At 39.7% G+C, this 21,929-nt stretch overlaps 1 protein-coding gene across 1 annotated transcript in view; it reads left to right on the top strand.

Annotated features, from left to right (window-relative positions):
• Positions 1 to 21,929, top strand: part of DOCK3 (dedicator of cytokinesis 3) — a 216,017-nt gene that overhangs the window by 155,560 nt on the left and 38,528 nt on the right. Inside the window, exons 24-34 of the mRNA XM_086619278.1 lie at positions 3,954 to 4,124; positions 5,407 to 5,493; positions 7,756 to 7,948; positions 9,761 to 9,888; positions 10,856 to 11,002; positions 13,081 to 13,179; positions 14,771 to 14,865; positions 16,430 to 16,505; positions 17,433 to 17,533; positions 17,804 to 17,862; positions 20,124 to 20,272. Coding sequence (XP_086475404.1) covers positions 3,954 to 4,124; positions 5,407 to 5,493; positions 7,756 to 7,948; positions 9,761 to 9,888; positions 10,856 to 11,002; positions 13,081 to 13,179; positions 14,771 to 14,865; positions 16,430 to 16,505; positions 17,433 to 17,533; positions 17,804 to 17,862; positions 20,124 to 20,272 — 1,305 coding nt within the window. The remainder of the gene's footprint in view (positions 1 to 3,953; positions 4,125 to 5,406; positions 5,494 to 7,755; positions 7,949 to 9,760; positions 9,889 to 10,855; positions 11,003 to 13,080; positions 13,180 to 14,770; positions 14,866 to 16,429; positions 16,506 to 17,432; positions 17,534 to 17,803; positions 17,863 to 20,123; positions 20,273 to 21,929) is intronic.

The raw sequence follows: 21,929 nt of genomic DNA on the forward strand, positions 1-21,929 counted from the left end.
TCCATGTATAGCTCCACAGACAGTTTACTTTCCCTACTAGTCATGACAAAACTTAGAAAATGTCTCTAGGAGATGCCCTTTCAGCTTCAGGTATCTTCTGGTAGGAGAATCACAGGTGTTTTTTTCCCTGGATTGAGGAACCCACTGAAAAAGCAAGACCTTTTCTTCCTCAGGAAGTCACATCTTCATATCTGGGGCTGAACCACACAGAACATGGATCAGACTTTTTTTAGAGACTTTTGAGGTACTGCATACCAGTGCTATGAGGCTTTACATGAATCACGGATATGGAGAGCATCAGTCTGTGGAAAAGGCTACAGTCACGTTATACTTCCCAGTTGATTTCTTGAAAATCCTGAACATACTTTGAGCCATGCCAGCCTGGGAGCTAGTGGATGAGAGATTTGGAATTATGTTCTCAGCCTGCCTTCTGAGACTGGGAACTCCGCCAAATTTTCTTCACTCTGAATTTAAAAAAGAAATGTCAATTTGTTGCTTTTTAAGACCAGTGTGTCTCTGGACTTACTAAGTACCTCATTCAGAAACAATTACCTTACTCAGTGATTTACATTTTCTACTGTCTTGCTTTTTCTAAGAATACCAGAAAATTGGTAATGCCATTATAATTATTCCACCCTAGTCAGCCTCTTTATGGGACTTGCTCCTTCTTTTATCGTTGATGCCTTGAACTTTTCCCTAGGTTTTTAATCTGCTCTCACAAGACTCAAATTGGTACCTTCACTTGAACCTTTGCACTTTTTTTTTTTCTTAAAACTGCATAGTAGATGCTTCTTGCACTTGAAGCAAGTATGCTGTTCTCTGGAAAAGACACACTGACAGCAGCAGCAAGGAGTTTGCCATCTGCTCTTGAATGGTGAAGTGGATACTCAGAGACTATTGAAAATGGCTTTTGTTCACTTTGGTTAGGACAGCGGAAGAGATTCTGACCTTCAGAGCTAATCCTCTTTGCATACATTGTGCTTACGATAAGGTTGCCCATTCTGCATGTTCCAGGTTCTCTCCTAAAGTAATCTCTGGGTTTCTGGAGTTAGGAAATTAATCTGTGCGTTTTCTTGAAACACATCTGTCCAAGGTTGATTCATCTGTTCATACTCTGAACACTGGGTATGGTTTGCGTTCTGTTTGAATTGAACAGACTTGTCATCTCTACAGGAGATGACTCCAGCTGTGCAACTGTGCTGTCCCCAGGACTGTCCACTGGACTTATGAATGTGCTACAGTAAAAGCATCAAATGTTGTCTGAGCATAAGCCCTGAAGGCTCAGGTGACACTAGTGTCTCCGAAGAGTATCTTTATCCATTAGATCTGCAGAATAACCACAGAAACTTACCCACATTTTTTACCTGTGTTATCATAGAAGCTTCTAACAGATACTGCTTTTGTCATAGTGGTCTTCTGCTTTTAATTCTCCTGGGACATTGCAACCAACCGCCAGGTAATCTGTGAAAGTTGAGATGTGCTGTTCCTGTATTCACAGAGTGAACATGCATATGGACAGTCACTCAGAGGAGAGGGAAGGTTACTCATTAGTAAGTGGAAGTTCTTTGAGATGTGTCATCTGTATGCACATTTCTTACTCCCTTTCTCCTCTTTCTTGGAGTACCACTGGTAAAATTTAGCGATTGTTTGGTTGAGAGGAAATAAGGTTATGGTGCTGTTTGTCCATTTAGGTTTCACATGTGATGGTACCATGAGTCTTTACATCGTGGGTCACAGGTGATTGGTGTATGCTCACCTATTGTGTGAACATGTGTACAAACAATGTTTTTAAGACACTTCCTTTCATTTGATACTTATTTCCTTTTGCATCTGTTTTTATATCATGCCAAACATAATAGAAGGCTTGAATTTTATTTCAGTGCACTTCTTCAGGTGCATATATGCATCATATCTGTGATTTTGTAAGTGAAGAGCCAAAGTTAACCCCAGTGCTGATTCGTGGTTTTACCATCTCAGCCATGTGTCTGCAAACGCACTGAACTGTCTTTGTGGATTCATTCTGGGCAGCAGTTTAGGTCGTCTGTGCTAAGGATGAGGCATGTCTCTGAAAGCCTGCCTTTTCACTTTCCACAGAGAATTACACAATTTCATACATAAATCCTCTGATTCATTGCAAAACATAATCTTCACATTAAAGTTATGAGCTTTCAGGTTAGAATTACGGTTGTCTGCACCAAAGCTATAAAACAGCTTGTACGAGCGCTTGACTTGCTGCATTTGATGTTTGCAGCAGCAGTGCTAACCATGAAGAGCTGACTCTTGTGAACCAATTGACCTTTGTCTGGAAACTATTCAGAAATACAAAATGCTGTTTCTTGATGAAGTTCTTTGGTGGAAGGAAGCTTCTCTGGGAGATGTTTTACTAGAGAAGTATAAATAATGCACTGCCAGATTACCAAAGTTGCCATAATTCCTTTAAAAAAAAGGTTGTATCAGTGGCATTTTGAAATCTCTGATGGCTTTGAGGAATTTCATATTCCCATTCTGTATCCTTAAAGCTGTAGCATTCTAAAACTTACAAGATAACATTGCATATTAATGCATGTAGTGCGGTGGTTCAATGAGGGGCAACTTATGGATGCAAAAATATATGACGAGGGCAAAATCCATATTGGAATTAACTTTCAGCTTCCAAACAGTGAAGCAGACAAGAATGCTTTCCAGCCAATACAGTGTGATACTACTAATGTTTCTGTATAGACTATGATTATTGGAGCTCCAGCCCGTTTCCTGTGCTGAATTTTGAGGATATCATCAAACTATGTGTCATTTCTTCTCTTAACCCTGCCTCAGCAGCGTGTCATGTTGAGCACTCAGGGAAGGAAGGAAGTCTGAATGTCGCTGATATTTAGTGCATTTCGGTGTTGACAGTCGTGTACACCAAATGATCAAAAAGGCCTTGTGGCTGTGTGGAATATTGCACTGCTGTGTTAGTGTCTGTGAGAACCTTTGATAGATTGGGAAGCTTGTTAAAGGCTGCATGGAAAAATGTCTTCTTCATTGACACTGCTGCCAAATAAATGCAGTTCTGAGTAATGCTATTTACAAAATTTTGATTAAAGATGTTTAGGATTCAAATTCAGACTTACTGTAGGCATGCTATAGAGCAAATTGTCATTCTGCTACGAAAAGATCCAATTTGCGAGTCCTGCAGGACTGCAGCATCTGTCACACGTGGTGTAATGGTGTTAAATGCCATCTTCTGTGCTTCAGGTTACTCTCCCTCTGCTGGGTGCTCTCCAGGTTTCATGTGTGACGATAAAAGATGCTTTAACTTAGCACAGCTCAAAGTAAAGATACTCACTAGAGTACTGCTGCTTGCTCCTGGTACGGGCTGCCAGAGGGCTTCACGTGCTGCTCGTCTTCTATTTCTGCATCTGCATTTATTTCGGTTCGTACATGTGGCTGCCAGAAATAAAGGCAAACCTTGCTGTTGTGTTCGTATGAAAAAGTAGAATCTCCTTTTTCCAGGTAACCCTTCTTCTGTTCCACTGACAGTCCTCTTGTCTAATCCAGATTAGCTAACTCAAGTAATTAAAGGTAAAATTTGGATGAAAACAGAACGGCGTCTTCAGACACTTGCAGTCATTGTGCCAAGTCATGCGAAGACTTACCAGTCTCTTATGTTCACCAAGGTTTTCCTCACATTATGTGACTTGAATTTGTCTGTTTGACTGAAGTGCATACTTTTTTTGTTAGTGGGACGTACTAGTAACAAAGACTATGGGTTGAGAATGGGTCCTTGCCTGTGAGTAGCTCTTCCTTAACTGAATTATGTAACTTACAAAACCTGTTTTTCTTTCTCTTTTCTAAAGCTGAAGAATTTAATTGTTATGCATCTAGAATCTTTCCTGGTTCTCTTTAAAGCTCCTTTATTTTTCTCTTTCTTTCTTTTTCCTTGTCTTAATCTCCTTCCTCTCCTGCTCCTTAAGGCCTTGGAATATCTTTTCAAGTTCATTGTCCAATCTCGGATCCTTTACTCCAGAGCTACTTGCGGAATGGAGGAGGAACAGTTCCGCTCCAGCATCCAGGAGCTTTTCCAGTCCATCAGATTTGTGCTCAGCTTGGACAGCAGGAGCTCTGAGACTCTCATCTTCACGCAGGTTTGCTATTTTCTACACTTTAACTGGTGAACCAGAGGCAGCTTTTTTTCTGCACAGGTAGTATATGTGGGCACATGACAATCAAATGCAGGTTGGTAGTTTTCCCCCACTAACGAGCTGATGGCACTGGAAGGCGACGTAGCCAGTCAGTGTTATTAGACAGTAGTTTTGCACCACTTCACAGATACAGGTGAGCTAGACTGTGGGCTCAAGAGGAAAGTGATTTGTCACATGAGAATACAGTTTTTGCTCTTCACAAAAGTAAACTGCATTTTCAAGTCTCATTCATATGTCTTACAATTGGCCTCAAGAAATTTTAAATCCTTAATTGTAGTAGCTCGAGTCAGTATTTAGGGTCATAGCAACATTCGCAGTAGAGAAGTTCAATTGATGCACTCACAGCCAGATGAACCTAATTCCAGCATACTCTAAAAGTATGGTCAGAGTCATATGCAGCCTGACCACAAGCATACTGTGATACCCACACTCACGTTTAATACATCACTTTGAATGTGGCCCAGGTGACTTCACCAAGACTTCATGTGGGCTTAAGGCACTACTCGAAGTGAGTGAGGAGGATGCCGCTAAGTTTTGATTCATGTTTTAAAAACCAGTGTACTAAATGACATACTTCTACGTTTAAAAGTTTTGAATAGTAATGTCAAATGTGTTGTATGTGCCTCAGCTCAGAGGATGTCCAAATGGACCACCTAGAACTTCCTGGTAATGTGAAGGTGATTTGTAAGCACTAATCTACTAATTACAGATGTTTTGAACACCTACTGTAGTTTGCCAAAGCAGCGGCTGCTGTGAACATTGCAACAAATCAGAGTGACAGCTAGGGAAGCTGTCAGCAATGGGATCTCTTTCTTAAGAAGCTGCTCTGAAAGATTTTGAGAACAGCTGCTCTAATCTTTTACTTAATCACTCATTAGTGGGTATAATAAAATGAGCCAGGAACATGAGAAATCAGTGCACAGAATTTTGCAGGCAAAGTGACAGTGAGTAGAAACAGCCTCTTACGAGTGCCGGCTGTTCGGGGTTCTTCGGTTTTCAGTTGTGTTGGTCACAAGCACAGAGGAAGACTAGACTGGAGGATGGGGTTATTTTCCCTTTTTCTCTTTGTCTCTCTTTTTTTTTTTTTTCTCCTTTCTCTCACTGTGGTATTTCTTACTTTGGACTTCTGTAATTTGTAACACCTGTCCTTGTTTAATCTTTGAAAAGTTTACTTTTTGTTTCCCCCTTGCCACTATGTTGCCCCTTGATCCCAATTGCCCCGTAGGCCTCTCAGCCTGGAGGGCAGGCGAGCGGAGCTGGGACATGTGCCCCACAAAAATGTGGTGGTACTTCAAGGCCGTCATTTAATTCTGTAAGTAATGATCCCCAGAACTGCACAAGTGTTTCATCGTGGATGTTCCCAATTAATCCCCTTTCCCTACCCCAAACCCTCTTTTCCTGCATATAATCTGGAATTTAATGTTTAAGCGGCTGGTACTTTAAAACTCGGAAATGTGGAATATTTTGGTAATTAATGGAACAACTTACGGCATCCACACACTGAGAAGACAGTACTGAGGGTGTATACAAGATTGTGTACGTGAAATTCTTGTCAAATTGGAGAGCCAAGGAGATTATGTACTAGTTCTGGAAATGTGGACAACCCTTAAATATCTACAGAAATGCCTGAGGCCCTAGCAAACATGATTGTCTTCACGCTTGTCCTCTTAGCCAGGGTATTAGATCTCAATATAGTTCTTTCCAGCAATGAGATTGAAACCGATTACGTCCTTCCCTCCGGGCAGTTAGTTCGACATGAGTAATGTTCCAGCATATTTTAGGGTGTTGTACAAAAAAAGGCCCTTCAAGGAACTGAGGAAATGATGTAGCTGTTCCTCAAGACAGCTCCAGAGCTTCCTGAAGAGATGCCGTGCCTATCCTTAGATTGCTACTGGATATCCTAAATCACCACAGAAATCCTTCTGCCTTACAGTAATAGTTAGAAATAAGTTTAGGAAAACTCTGTAAGGATTTGTTGGACCAATATTGTAATTTCAATTGTATTATCCCAAAGATAAAGATGATGACTGGATTTGCAGCTGTTACAGCCTCCCAAGAACACCACGAGCTATTTAAATGATTCATATTTGTTTATTTTGTTACTATATTGTATGTATGTAGCAACAAATAGGTGACAACACCCAAGAGGCTTTGTGGGTTTTTGTGTAATCTGAATTGACTGTAACAAGACAAGATGCTGAGAGAGATAACGAGCACGAAGAAGAAAGAGGTGAATTTATATTCAGAATAATTTAATGGGCTCTACAGTGTTAGTTGTAAAAATAACTTAGAGTTTGCTCAAAGACTATTCGATAGATATCCCTGTTGTTTGAAGGAAAAGATACTTTGAGGAAAGACTTGGCAAAGAAGGAAGCTGTATATTATGTGGGATTAGGAGAGGCGCGCTAAGTGTTAGAGCCAGCATGGGAGAGGGATGGAAATGTTTATGCAATGAGAAAACAAACAAAAAAATCTGTGAGGAAAAGGAGAACTTGAGGAATACAAGAAAAGACCAATAAGTGGTGAGGCTCTGGAAGGGCAAAACGAACAGAGATCTGCAGTGAAGTTTGGTAAATCTGAACTTGTGCAGGAAGTCGGTATGGTTTGTGTGGAGAGCTTCAAGCAAGGGAGGTGGAAACCAGGAGAAAGGGAAGTGTCCACGGCGGGGACTGTGGCTGGGGCAGGTGGGAGTAAGGCACCTGAATCAAACCCAGGCTGTACAGCAGGTCAGGAAACTCATCTGGGAATTTTAAGTAGCCGTAATGAGGGAAATAGGTACGGACCATGGGTAGGATGTAGAGGAAGAGAAGGATTTTAAAACATTAGAGGTGAGTGACAGGTATGATGCCAAGTCTGTGGAACTTGAGGATGGGGCAATGCATGGAATTTTCTACTCTTATGAAGAAATTAATTGAAAAAATTAGAGATGAAGAGTTTGATTTCTGTTGTTGTTTCTGCACTTTAAGAAACACCTTCAAGGATAGCTCCAGAAACACCCGTTATTGCAAGAGTCAGGTGCACACTTACTTGCATGATCCGATGCCTCTTTCACGTGAAATCGCACCCACCCCTGTGGCAGAAGTACCGCAATATCACGTGACAGTGCTGCTGTGGTTAAGGGTCTGACAACGTGTTCTTTGCTTCAGCATATTTTATGAAGAGTTTTATCTGGTTTACGTAGTTGCTCAGGACAAAAAATTGGTATGGAACTCTCTAATCAGAATCAGATTTTATATTTATTGAAGAAAGTAAATAAACAAAAATGGACCGTTTTCTGCTCTCTGGTACCTCAGTTTTCTTTCTGTTTTATAAGCTGTGTCTTAAAATACAGCCTTTCGAAGCTCTGCACTATCTATGGGCTCAACTTATTGGAAGATTTAGTATTGCAACAGCGCTTGATTTTTATATACCACACGTGATTTGTCACTCCAAACTTGAGACATTGCAAAACATTAACAGCAGCCGTAGTGCACGATTTCGTAGCTTTTTGCAGACCCTTACTTCAGTTTTACTGTTGTTTTTAGCTGCAGTCACAGAATTCAGCGTTTTCAGTTTCTTCATTTACGTTTTTCAGGCTGCTTTGTTGAACTCCTTCCCCGCCATCTTTGACGAGCTGTTGCAGATGTTCACTGTGCAGGAAGTGGCAGAGTTCGTGAGGGGCACTCTGGGCAGCATGCCCAGTACGGTGCACATCGGGCAGTCCATGGACGTGGTCAAGCTGCAGTCTATCGCACGCACCGTGGACAGCCGCCTGTTCTCCTTCTCAGGTGAGGCAGCGGTATCTGAGGCAAAGTCTTGCTGCTGACTAAGAGCAGGAACACGTTACGTTTATTTTGCTGTTGCTTTGTTGCAGACAATTCTTTGCTGAATGGCGATAATCTTGGTAATTGTTTATCCTGGTGGCATCATTGTTACGTGTATTCACTGCGAGTACTGTGTAAGTTTCCCTATGGTAGTAAATGGATAAGTTGTAGTTACTACTGGTGGATAAAAATATGTACGTTAACAAATCAAGTCAATTATTAAAACTGACACATCTCACTTGATACTTTGTATTACTCTTCTATTGTCATGGATAGGAAGGTAAGATAATCTCCTTTCCAGCAAGCTTATTGTCTGGGAAAGAGAAACAAGGAGATGAAAGTTACGCAAGAAACCTACCACGTTTTTTTAAAGAATGTTTAATCTTTACATTATAACTGTAATATTTCTTTAGCTCAACTTATTAGTAATTCTTTAAGAATTAATGGAATGAAGAAGGGTTGAAGATTGTGAGTTAATTTCATACATCAAGGTCTGAACGAAACAAGTTATGAAGGTAACTGGAAAATTAAAAGCACTATTGGGCTTATCTTCCCTGTAGTGAGGATCTCAAGTTAGTGCGCTAAAATTATTCTACTTAGTGCGAGGTGAGAGTGATAACACAAATAATTTTTAAACCATCCTTTGTCATTAAACAGAAATCTTTTTTCTTAAACTTGAAATTAATTTCAAAAAATATGAGAAAGTGTAGAGAATGAGTAGCTTAGTCTAAAGGTGACTGTGAAACAGGCAGTGAATTTTATCTAATCATAGTGTTTTGAACCTATTGATAAAAATATTTGTCTTTGTGGGTGCCAGTTCATGGGCAAAAGCTTCCTCGTCTGTCTTCTCCATAAAGCCAGGTGTAACTTCACCCACAGGGTCCCGGGCTTTAGTCCTTCCCTTTAACCTTTATTTCTCCGTTACAATGATACTGGCAACCAGTATATATAGCACCATGACATCTCACTACAGCATCAAAACTCAGAAAGAAAACTTTGGCGTTGCAAGGCCGCTCTGACTGTATAGATGCCACGTTTTCCACTCAAAATAGTGGTAGAGCCCTATTCTGTTCCTTCCCGTGGAAGCATGACCAGGTCAACAGTCTCACCCATGTCCTGTCTGCCCCTGGGAAGATGAATCTAGTTTCCAAAGTTATCTTTTGGCTGCCTACCCTACCCACTCTTCAGGTCTTGCAATTAAAGGGAGATAGATTCTCTTTTTCTTGCCTCCCATGGTGATGAGTTGTTTTCCTTTTCTCTCTCCTATCAGTTGGTTTGCTGACATCTTGCCACTTTTTTCCCTCTTTTTTTTCCTCTTCGGCTACTGTTTTCTGCAGCTGCTACCTGCTCTTCCTTCTCTAAGATTACAGTTTGTAAGCCAGCTAAAAGAGAAGAAATAGCCAGTTTCCAAGAAGCGTATGTTGGAGAAGCTCTGTTAGCTGTGACGACACAGCTGGAAAGCAACAAGAAGTGAGGAAGGGTTTGCACAAAGGAAATCAACGTTAGGAAGTTCCAGCCTGTATCGCTGTTGAGAGCATCGCGTGTACTGCATTGATGAACCTCTGTACCTAGATGCGCTATTCAGATATTTAAGATATTATTAGATACAGTTTTTGGAAGTGTGGCGTACGACAGCTTGTACAGTAGAAGTTGCACCAGTTAGTCAAAGATACTGTGTATCAGTAGGCTGGTTTGGATAGCAAAAGGCTGCTGACTGGGATGGTTAAGTTTAAGTCACTTTTGGAAGAACTGTGATCTGATTTTTCCTTCTTTCAGAGTCCCGGCGCATCCTGCTACCTGTAGTTCTTCACCACATTCACCTTCACCTGCGACAGCAGAAGGAGCTACTTATCTGCTCTGGCATCCTTAGTAGTATCTTCTCCATAATCAAGACCAGCTCTTTGGTAATCTGCTGCTTGATTTTTTTTTTTTTTTTTTTTGATTGCACCACTGATACAGTAAAATGAAGAATGAGGGATTTTTATAGGTTAATACAGGTTTTTCAAAAATCCTTTTAAAAATGAAATTCTGCTAACTTTCTGCCAGCAGGAGAACATCTGAAATGAGGGTCTGCTTTTGTGTGTGTGACTCAGAGCATTCTGATTACACAGTGTTCTTGCTGTTAGGAGGGGAAAAAAAGCATATGCATTTACCAGGTTTGACACTGTTTAATTTTCTTCATCCAAGCCCAGAACATAGATGTCAATGGACTTCAAAAGCTCTACACAGCTCTAGGACTTGCAGTTCTGCAAGAGACAGTAACCAGCACTTTGTGATTCATGTTTCGAGAATACTCTAAGATTATCCAATCAATGAAATCACACTTACTTCTGGAAACTGCTGCTGAGTTTAAACACCCGGCTCTGATGATCATAATACTCTGATCTCAAATGGTAATTTGATCGTTTAAAGCAACGCTCACAAACAGAGAGTGGTGAAGTTTCCCCACCTGACTCTAAAGGAGGAAGCTCATGATACCAATGAGCACTTCAGTTACAAGTTATGGTTTTGTGTGAAAGGAATGAGGTGAAAGGTATCATGGTAATAAGCTAAAACAATGCTGCCATAGAATAAAGGTTCCTGAACATAATTGGATCCCACTGTGTTCTAGAGTGTACACAGACCTTTGGTTATAGATTTACCTTATGGCTGTGATCCTGAATGTTTCCATCAGAGACTGAGGAGGTAATACACGCACTGACATCACAACAGTATCTAGTACCAGTGGTGAATTTGAGGGTATTTCTCTGAACCTCCATACGGAGCTCCAGCAAAACGAGTATTTGTGGTATGGCTGACTCAGCAGTGTTGTCTTTGCCAGTTCTGTTCTCTCCAGTTTCTAACTGTCTGTTTGCTCATCACTTACTGTAGGAGGGAGATGTCGTGGAGGAGGTTGAGATGATGGTGGAGAGCCTCCTGGATGTGCTTTTACAAACTCTGCTTACAATCATGAGTAAATCGCAGTCTCAGGAGGCGGTAAGAGGGCAGCGTTGCCCGCAGTGCACAGCAGAAATCACTGTTAGTAACTAACAATCAGTTTCTATTTCCTGCTTCTCTAACCTTTGGTTCAGTCCCTCACCACCACTGGCACCTCATTATCATCTCTGCTGCATGAATGCCCAGGGCTTTGTCTCCTTCCCTTAATAAGCCACAAACCCATTTCTTCCTCTGTGCAGTAGCGAGGTCTGCGGGAAGCAGTGGAGCTCAGGAAGCTTTTGTGGATTTCCAGGTTATTTTCTTGTTTGTCTTTGCAGCTGTGATTGAGAGCTGTTGTTTAGAACTTGAGGCATATGCTAGCTGGGTAGCTGCCTAGGGCTTCAACCCTCAGTAGGTTTCACCAAGAGCTTTATGAGTGTCAGGCTCTGATTCCATGGACAAGTCCCTTTACTTAACACCCTGGAGAGCTTCTGTCCAGGTTCACTAATTATTTCCTGCAAATGAAACATAACATACTTCTGAAAAATAAAGTAAGAGATCCTAAGTCAAGTGAACTGTGGAGCTTGGTGGAAGAAGAGGGAAAAGCCACCACTTTGTCAAGACTGCCAGCATAAGCCTAGGGGAAGAAATTTTACTTTGACATGCAATGGAAGAGGAGAAAACGAATAGAATTTTGCTCTTCAGCTTTCTTCTTTTCTGGATCTGTTGCCCTTTTCTATTCTAGCCTATTTTAGTCTATTTTTCGCTTGTCAGAGTCTCTAAGGCAGCTTTTGCACAGCGTATGATGTTAAGCTGTTGCTCAGAACATTCCTTTTTTAGATTTGCTTTTTTATCAAATGGCTGAAAGCTTAGAGGTACCGTTGGGGGCAGATGTACACTAAGGTACACTTCTCACACGAGAGAAAAGATTGTATCTTTCCATGTTAGCTCAGATAAAGCAACAAATGGTACAATCCTAATAAAGAACAAGGCATTCAGTAGTTTTCAGACATGTTCTTTGATACAAAGCAAGAAAGGCACCAGCTTGCGAATGTCCAGTAACATCTCAATTTCCTTTCACTCCTACTGTTTGACCTACTGTTATTTATTACATGCCACCTCACACATAAAAGCACACCTTTTGCCCTAATGAAGTTCAGCTCTGTAAATAAAGTTCATTGGAACAACCTATGTCAAAGCTTGTGGGTAGATGCTCGAGCCAATTAGAAAAAAAATATTAAAATGGAATGAGCAGTCCCAAGTATAAAATCGCCTTGTATTTGTTCCTGAATTTGTATTTCGCAGCACAGTGATATGTGGAGTCTTATTAGATACTGCTGAGAAAGTAGTTTGTGTATTTTCCAAATTAATTGCTCATTGTCACAGGAAAAAAATAGTGTTGTGCAAGGGACTGGCAGTCAAAAGACACACTCCTTACATTCTTGGCACTGCCTCACTTGTTATCTTGGACAAATTGCTTAACTTCTCTGTGCTTTGCTTTCAGATATGTAAAATGGGGGAGCTCATCTTTGGAAAACACTTTGGGATACTGTGGTAACTGGTTAGGGTGCATCTGCTTTGCAGGCCAGAAATGTAATTGTAGCTCATGTAGGCTTACCCAAACTATATTCAGAGTATCTTACTGGATACTGTTAGTACTGTAGCTATGACAGCACTAATAAGCCAAATATTTGCAAGATTCCAGACACCTCTAACAGCCCACACTGATCCCATGCTGTCATCGCTATACTGTTTCAAGTATCTGAGCCAATTAGTTTAAATAATTCCTGGTATGTCTGCATGAGCTGCAGTCACACCTTTGATAGACACAGTGTATTAAACACCTGAAAAAGGTGGTTGTCAAACACTGCATGCTTGGAGAGTGGTTCGTTAATGTCTGTATTAATAATTCTAAATTGCTTTTGTTTAAACTGCTAGATTGGTTAAAAGACCTTTAAAACTGTGGGGGAGCCTCTAAGAGGTGTATTCCTATGTATTAACAGTAATCCAGGAATTGTTAACATGCAGTATTTTTAATCTCTGTGCATGTCAGCTTTCCTCTCATAGGCATTGGGGCCATTTCAGACCCCTCCCTTTATACCTTACCCCAGGTTAAGTTTTATATTTATGAAAGTTCAGATTGTCTGAATGAAATATTTTCTCATTTGATCATTCAATAGGGAGAATATGTCTCCTGCCTTTTATCTTTGCTCCGTCAGATGTCAGACACTCATTTCCAGCACTTACTGGACAACTTCCAAAGCAAGGATGAACTAAAGGTACAACAGAACATCATGTTTGCAGGGTGATTTTCAGCAGAGGGGAATCCCTCCAGCATTCCTTGCTCTGCCAATCGTTCCCATTCACTGACACTATTCCTGGACCTTCCTTTCACCTTTGTAATAGGTGTTGTGTTATAAAAACATTTAAGACCACGGCACACTGAATTATCTTCATAAGAGCAAATAAAGTCCCAAGACAGATGTTATTAGACAGAAAAGGATACCGTTATTGTACCATACAGAACGTAGCCAAGAGGAACAGGTTTCATGTGCATTTAGGCAGGCTGAAAAAATCAGGGAGATAAATTTGGGATGATAGGATTCTGACCTCTAGATTGCAGGGCTCAGTGTATCTCAGGTTGATAGTTGTCTGAGATTACTACCTTCCGCATAACTTGTGAATTGCTCATAGGAAAATTATTTGGTAAATTAATTTATATTAGTTTTTAATAGATATTTTAAAAAGCTATCTAAGCTACAGTTCTTATGTCAGACTAGTGAAAAGGTTTGTCATCAAACTGAAGTTTGTCTTTACATCCATAAGAACAAACACTGATATAAGGATATGTTCAGGAGTATCACAGAGGCTGAAGATTTTACTCACTTTTTTTCCAGCTCTCAGTTGACTCAATAAAATATGTTACTTTTTTTCCTTCAAATATTGCTGTAATAATATTTCCAATACTTTTTGGATGGAAAGGCATTATGTTCACTTATCACTGTTACATCTAGGCAAAAATGAGGCCAAAAGTCAAGGAGCTTCTGGTGCTTTACCCTTAGCTCAGTTACACCAAGACATTAATCTTCCTGCTCTCCCCAAATTAAGGCATAAGGGTAGGACAGTTCTGAAGAAACTGTGCACTGCCACTTTCTGTGCTATCTTGATTTTGTGGAGAAAAAAAAAAAAATCCAAAAAACAACAAACAACAAAATCATAGTTTGCAAGGCCAACAACTTGGCGTGTTTTAGCCTCGCTGTCGTTCTTTGTAAACGTAGAAGTGCCAGTAGTCAAAAAACAGAAATGTCTGCAGGTTTGGGGAATTGTTTGGAAGGCAGATATTCAGCTGAATGTGTTTAAGAGATGTGTTCTGCTGCATATTGCCAGAAATGGGGTTTTCTCTTACTATTTTTAAAAGCATATGTAGGAGTTTTATTGGGTTTGAGTGGGTGGATTTTAGTCATATTTGTGACATAAGTGCAAAGAAATTTGGACATACACATTAATTAATTGAATGCATGAATAACTGATTATGATTCCAGTATGTTTGAAAATAGCCGCAAATTGATTCCAGAACTCTAGATGATAATATGAGAAGTCATATAGATTATGCATATAAGGAAGTTTTTCATCTCGCTGTAGGAGCTAAGATTTAAAAGGCAGTTGCAATTTGTTTAGTACATATTAGATGCATACAAAATTAACAGAGCCGTATCCCAATATATGTTGTTTCCATGTTTTCAGGTGAACGGGGTAGTGACACAAAGCTCAAGTGGAGGGCACTTGACTTAACTGGCTTTCTTATAATCAAGAAAATAGATTAATCTGCAGCTGCTGGTGATTTTTTTTTTTTTTTTCCCTATGTGACAGGAGTTCCTCCTGAAGATTTTCTGTGTATTTCGGAACCTGATGAAAATGAGTGTCTTTCCTCGAGACTGGATGGTGATGAGATTGCTCACCAGCAAGTAAGTAGAGAAGCAGGTATAAACTGTTGACATTCTACATCAGAATTTTTTCTCCCTCATCAACTGGGCAGTTAAAACCTGTGATGCAGTGTGTTTCATCAGACTGAGATGTGATCAAGACAGAAATTCTGGAGCACTTATCCTCGTTTTGCAGTTACTTTAACACTCTGGACCAAACTGAGACTTCTGTATTCGTTCTGTTTCTTAAACTCTACCACTGTGCACAGATATCAAAGAGTTAAAAGTTTAAACCCAAAGCTGAAGTAGCTGCATTGAGGGTAAGAGTGGCACAGCAGCTCTCGCAACACATGGCAAGGAACAGCTACCCACAGCAAGTGGTATTAGCAGGCAGGCTCTCAGCTGCCCTGCTCAGTAAATTACGACGTCAGATGTCTGTCCTTTCCCGTTAACATCACTCCTTAACCTGCCTAGGAGGGCTCAGTTATTTTAGAAAAGGAGGAGCAGACCCTAGTGATGACACTAAGTACATTACATACAGTTATTTCTCAATTAAACTGTCATCTACTGTTTTAATGCTTAATTTTATCTAATTTTCTTGTTTCTGATGGGTTAAGTACTGTGCCGTTTGGAATGGCAGCAGTGTGATGAACGCAGAGTGGCTGGAATTGTTTACTAGTTTCTTTAGATAAACGAGCTATAGAATTTCTCCTGACTAACTGATAACTGGAGGGGTTCCTGTTACAAGAAGACACCATGGAAGTTTTCCTGAAGGCTGACTGCTCAGCTGCTGAGCTGTATGCTCTGCGAGTTCACAGTGCTAATGAAAAGTGAAAGTGGATTTCAGTATCTCAAGGGCAAAGATTAAATGAAGTTCTGTACGAAAAGAAGAATCCACATGAAAAGAGTAGTTTCCTCAGATGCTGCAGGGTACCGACTTCTTTTGGCACAATTTTGCCGTAAACCTTTAGACTGATAGGTACATTTTGCATTTACTGGAAATGTTTCTTCCATGTGACTCAGAGATATGCTGTTTCTTTTCATACTTTTGTTGCCTTACCTACATGCTATTTATTAATTCCTGAATTTATCATGTCTCAATTGCCTTTCACTAAGGTGTATTTAGCCACCTACAAAAAAATACCAGAGAATCCAGAATTGGTAAAATACTCCCAAGTATGTTGAGTTGAAGTGTGTGTCAGATAAAAGACTGAAAATAGCTCAAACTTTTTGAGTTGCTCTTCTTTGCAAAACAAATAAATAAATAAATCTTTCTGTTTAAAATAGAAGAAAGATGAGTATATTCTTTCATTTCACTGAAGGTAACATGGCCCAGCCATACAAAATAGACAGGATTTTAAATACTCCTGTGTAAATTCCAAAAATTACAATAATGATTAAAATTCTTAACCTTGTGTCACTCGGTACAAACTGTTTGTTAAAACACAGAAAGAGCGGTGACTTCTGTGAGAATCTAGCAGTGATTACGTGAAGAATGCCTGTTTCTGTACATGTAGTAAAATCAGCACCACAAACCACTGTATTATGTTATACTCCAGATTCAAATGTTCTTTTTTTCCTTTTTTTTTTTTGTTTTTGACTGCAGTATCATAGTTACAACAGTTCAGTACCTGTCTTCTGCACTGCATAAGAATTTCACGGAAACGGACTTTGATTTTAAAGTAAGAATTGATACTGAGAAATGTTATGACATCTTTTTAAACTAGCAGTAGCAGAGGAACAAGAGCTCTTCTCCACATTAGCCGATGATATTTGCAGTATTTATTTGAGTATCCAGGAGGAAGATGACCTAACTGATAGAAGACAGGCATTTGAATCTGCTGTGGAATTGAGGGGAAACAGAGCAGATACACTGTGAGATCAAATCAGGAAAATTGAGCCCCTCATAAAGGAAATGAGTATTTTCGTAAGCAGTGGAGCCAGTGAAGCAAGCTGTCTTACAGATTCGTGGCTGACACAGCGTAAACTCAGGCAGTGCGTTTCCTGAAGTTGGGGCCTTCGTGATCTTCCTCTCCCAGAGGCTCTCTCTGGCTGTTGACTTTAAATCTCAGAGGAACGCAGTACCTTAGAGAGTGTTTTCCCGCTCTCTGATGGAGTTGAAAATAAACCAGTTCGGTGTCAGGAAGGAGAAGGTGCCAGATGTACCTAGGCACACGTACACGCAGCGTGATGGCAAAAGCCTCATTTCTTTGGGAAAACTGACTAACTTACAGGGCTCTCATTCATGATGTAATGTAATCTCTGGGTTTTTTTGAGGGATAAAGTCTGTTTAGCTTACAGAAAAAACAATTTGAAACATCACCGAAGTCACCAAGCTTATTCATTTTTAAGCTCTGGTGCTAAGAGGAATGCCCAGTGACATTACCTTTTTGGGGTTTTTACTTTTAGTCCATACCAGATTTTAAATAATCCATGGGCATCCTTAAGAGTTTAGTATCAATAGCTAAGATACATATTGATTAACTTATGTCTTGATTACAAAAAGGAACAGTCTCATTCTACATAGAAAGGAACGTATGTCTTCCTACACTTGTTTAAAACTTACTCCTTGGAGTGTCGTGTTATAAAACTGCCTTCCTGTGTCACAGGTGTGGAACTCCTATTTCAGCCTGGCAGTTTTGTTTATAAACCAGCCAAGTCTCCAACTGGAAAATGCCACACCAGCTAAGAGGAAGAAGATTCTGGATAAGTAAGAACATGTTTTGTTGGGTTCTCGGCCTTTTCTGCCACCTCAAAAATGAGACTTCTTTGTCTTCCACAAGTCCCTGTGATTTATTGTGGAACTTGAGATGTGGAAGTGTTTGGGAAATAAATAAGTAGATCTCCTAATACAGTGTTCAGTGATGAGTCGAGTTGTTTGATATTCTTATGTTGCCTTAAATGTGAATTTAATTTTTTTAGCATCACCGCCTTGCCGCTTTTCACTCTGTTAGGCCATTGTCTCTCTCCTCTCTTTCAGATACGGCGATATGAGAGTGATGATGGCATACGAGCTCTTCAGCATGTGGCAGAACCTGGGTATGTCTCTTCCTTCTCTGTCCTAACAGCCAAAGCCAAAGTAACCTCGGATTTCTGTTGTTTTTTTTTTTCTTTTTTGTAGCACGATAGCATAGTTAGTTTCTCTTAAGAGCTGTAAAACTAGGAAGCGCTTCTCTTCTCCCACCAAAGTCTCTCTTCTGCACTGTCTCATCATACCTTTTTATTTGAAATAATACATTGTTATGAATTTGAATGCTTTCTTCTCAAATGTGACAGTGCAGGTTTCTGTTGTTTTGACACTTCAGTGACAGTTTTTATGTATTTGCAAGTATAAAATTGGATTTTTCTAATCCCTTCAGCTGTGCTGCAGTCAGGTTCATGTGGAGGTACACTGTTACTCTCTGACTTTTGTCTGATCCGAGGCTGTAAGGTAGACATTTAAATTTTCACAGCTATAACCAACTTTATAATTTTGTAGATGATTCAAAAGCCAAAGTTGTCATGATTCAATATTATAGCTACGTGTGTTTGATAATAAAGCCCAGAAGTGGCATACAGTAAAGCTTCTTTTTTGGTGTCTTCTCAGGTACCGTATGCATAATAAATTCTATGTTACTACTTTAAAAAGAAAAAATAATATTAAAAAAAAACACCACCCCAAAAACCCCAAACCAAACCCCACAAAAGCCCCATCTACAATAATGCAATAGTTGTGATAAAATTTCAACTTCTGCAATTCAATTGACCTTTTCCTATATATTTTGATGAAGAAATAAAGCATGTTACAAAATAGGGAAAAATAAACCTCACCACAGGTCTCAAAATAGAGAGTTTTCATCTAGGATTTGTGCTTTCAGAAGTGTCCTGCAGCAGTCTTGGGTTTAGGTAAGTCAGGATTTTATTTATTAACAGAAGAGCCAAATAATATCTGTACTGTATCAGAGCAGGTCCAGCTAGGCCAGTATTCGGTCCCCATCAGGGACTGAAGATGAATACCTATGGAAATGTTTGAGCACAGAGGAAGGATGTAGTATTCTAGAGGAAAATAAAAAATGTTTGCTGATAAAGATCACAAACGATACAAGGTTCTGAGAACAGGTAAATCATGAAGAGGGCAAAGGAATGACACAAATCAGACTGGATAACTTGATAATGTGGCTGCCAGCAATATATTAAAAAAGCCAAATATGAACGATTTATATGTAGGAATATACGTAGGAGTGCTATTCAAGAAAACAAAGACTACAAATAGACATGCTGATAACCAGCCGACTGGGAGCTACCTGTAAAATGCCATGAGTAAAAAAGATACCATAATCTTTGAGAAAATATGTAAGAGAAGAGGGACGGTATTACTGCCACAGTTTTTTTCTAAGTGCACTTGATTCTGGAATAGTTTGCCCGGTTATGCTTTCTACAGCTGAAGAAAAAACAATCCAAAAGACGAAGGCAAGTTGGACAGACTTCAGAGATCAGTCAGGAAGATGACTACAGAAGTAAGAAAACACCTTATCAAACACTGAATAAGCCCAACCTGTCTTGCACAACTCAGATGATACAACCAGGCTCGATCGCAGTTTCCGAGCATCTGTGTGGAGAACAGAAGGCTCTCCAGTGTAACAGAGGTGAAATAACTACAAAATGATGCTTGACAAATTCAAACAAGAAGGGAGAAGCCCATTATGGATATGCAGATACAGATGTTTATCACTGAGCGTTGTTCCAGATGCGGCTGTTTTGCTTCATTCTCTGCGACTGCACAGTAAGCATTCCACAGAAGAGATGGTTAGCGAGACGCCGTGGGTTTCCGTCGCCGCGAGGCAGTGCCGTTTGGTCCTGAGTCAAGGGCAGTTACGAAACTGAGACGTTCATAGCACTGAGGATGAAGAACTCTCTAGGTCTTTGCAATCTAAATACGTTCTATTAAATACCATTGTTCTCACCAGCCCTTTCAAAATCTTTTTCTTAATAAATTAGAAGTATCTGTGGCCTCTTTTCCCCCCTAGTTAGTATGTTTTAAATTTGGTTATTTTTGACAGTTTGAATTCGTTTGCAAGTAAAATGCACTGGCAATTTTTGCTGAAGGCTTATACAGTGAAATTAAAAATGCTCTTAGAGACTTTGCAAGGAATAGGGTAAAGCAAATACTGGTTTTTTCAGTCCTTTCAGGAGAAGAATGTTTCCTTTTCTAATGCTCATGCCTACTACTTTGTACATGTCAGTATTGAAAAGGTTCCCTGTTTTCTCAGTGACAGATAATGAAGGCTCTTATTTAATTACAGTTGCTTTGTGTTGTACAGGTGAGCATAAGATTCACTTCATTCCGGGAATGATTGGCCCCTTTCTTGGTGTTACACTTGTTCCACAACCAGAAGTCCGGAATATCATGATCCCTATCTTCCATGACATGATGGACTGGGAGCAGAGAAAGAATGGCAACTTCAAACAGGTGAAGCCACTTCCCAAGCATTTGCAGAATTGTTTTTCTTGCTCTGTCTATCTGCAATATCCAGCTGGAAGTAAGGAGTTTGTACCTCTTGATCCGTTTGTGATTGTGAGGATGATGTTGTCATGTTGACATGTAAAAATAGAAAGTTTGAAGCATAATTCACAAAACTGTTACAAGACTCCCAAGATTATTCAAACAGTGCACTTTACAGCAAGCTGCATTTCCCACGAACACAGAGAAGAGGAGCGATGTGCTCTGCACGTCGGACGTGAGGATGAGAAAAGAATTTTGTAAGTGCTGGGCTCTCACCACTCCCGTTAGTTTCACTTAGATTATTAGTCAACCATTAAATGGGTCAGACTGAGAACCAGAAATGAAGATGAAAAGATTTAGCCAGTATTTGTGAAAACAGTGGTCTTTGCTTCTTTGTCTTCAATTTCCAGCTAGAAAGCAGTATTGTATAATTAAATATTTATACCGTGCTTTGAAAAAGACTTTGTGATTTTATATCCTTTAAGAAATTGTAGCAACTCTCCTGGAATGGTGATGCCCAACACCAGTTCTGTGACTTCCACCTGCTGTGAGCTCTGATTGCAGAACAGGCAGAGGAGCCTTCGTCATTTTGTTGCCCAGTCATGGTCAAAGAACTGCTTAAATTTTCCACTGCAAAACAGATCCCTGAAGTGCAAAGTATTAATAATGAAGGATCAGTTTGGACTGGATCCTCAGATGACATTGTCATTGTGTTCAGGGCAATACTGGAGGCAAGCATCTGCAGATAAGTGCTCTGCAGATAAATCCTTTTATTTAAATTATCATAATTCATGTGATTATTTATTATCCACAAACTCATTAAAATGACAGATCAAATCTATCATTCCAGGAGAGTAACAGACTTTTTCCATAACCTGATCTATTAAAGGCTGTGTGGAAAAGTATTACCAGGAGCTTGTTTTCCTTCCTCCTCAACTCCCTTGATTATTACTATTATTTCTGCTATTATTATTACAGCAGCATTTGGTCATGGTCCTCTTTTTGCTGTTTTAGCACAACAAGAGATCTGTCCCTGCTCTGGCATTGACAGTTATAAGTACCTACAGTCATCTTCAAGTTTCTGGATCTGTTTATACTTTATGTATCAAAATGAAGTCTTCATAATCTTAATAATCTTAATTTTAATACTCACTAATGTATTCTAAACTACAGCTTAAATAATATTTCTTAATTTACCTGTGGAGCAAATTTCTACAGTTTTATGAAGCACATATTGTAACTTTCTAAGATTAAAGACAGACTAATCATCTGTATTAGCGAGAATGAAATAAATAGTTAAATAGGACAAGATTTATTAAACTGTATTAACATTAGCTGCTGGAGCCAGGAGGGGGCTTGTTGTCCAGTATAGTGCTAGACAGCTGGACGGATGCATTACTGATTTCTGTGAAGTCACTGTAGCTCACAATGAAAGAAAGGGTAGGGTTTTTTTAGTTCAAACTTCTCCTCACTATTTCAATACTAAATTGGTTGTCAAAAAACATAAAAGTCCTGGAAATTCAATTTAAAGCCCCTATTTTTTTTTTAATTTCTTCAGGAGCTCACGTTTTAACAAGGTTATTTTTTCAGCAATACTGGATAACAACGCAGTCTGATTCATGGA

Source organism: Tauraco erythrolophus, chromosome 12 (assembly GCF_009769465.1).
Source record: "Tauraco erythrolophus isolate bTauEry1 chromosome 12, bTauEry1.pri, whole genome shotgun sequence".
NCBI lineage: Eukaryota > Metazoa > Chordata > Aves > Musophagiformes > Musophagidae > Tauraco > Tauraco erythrolophus.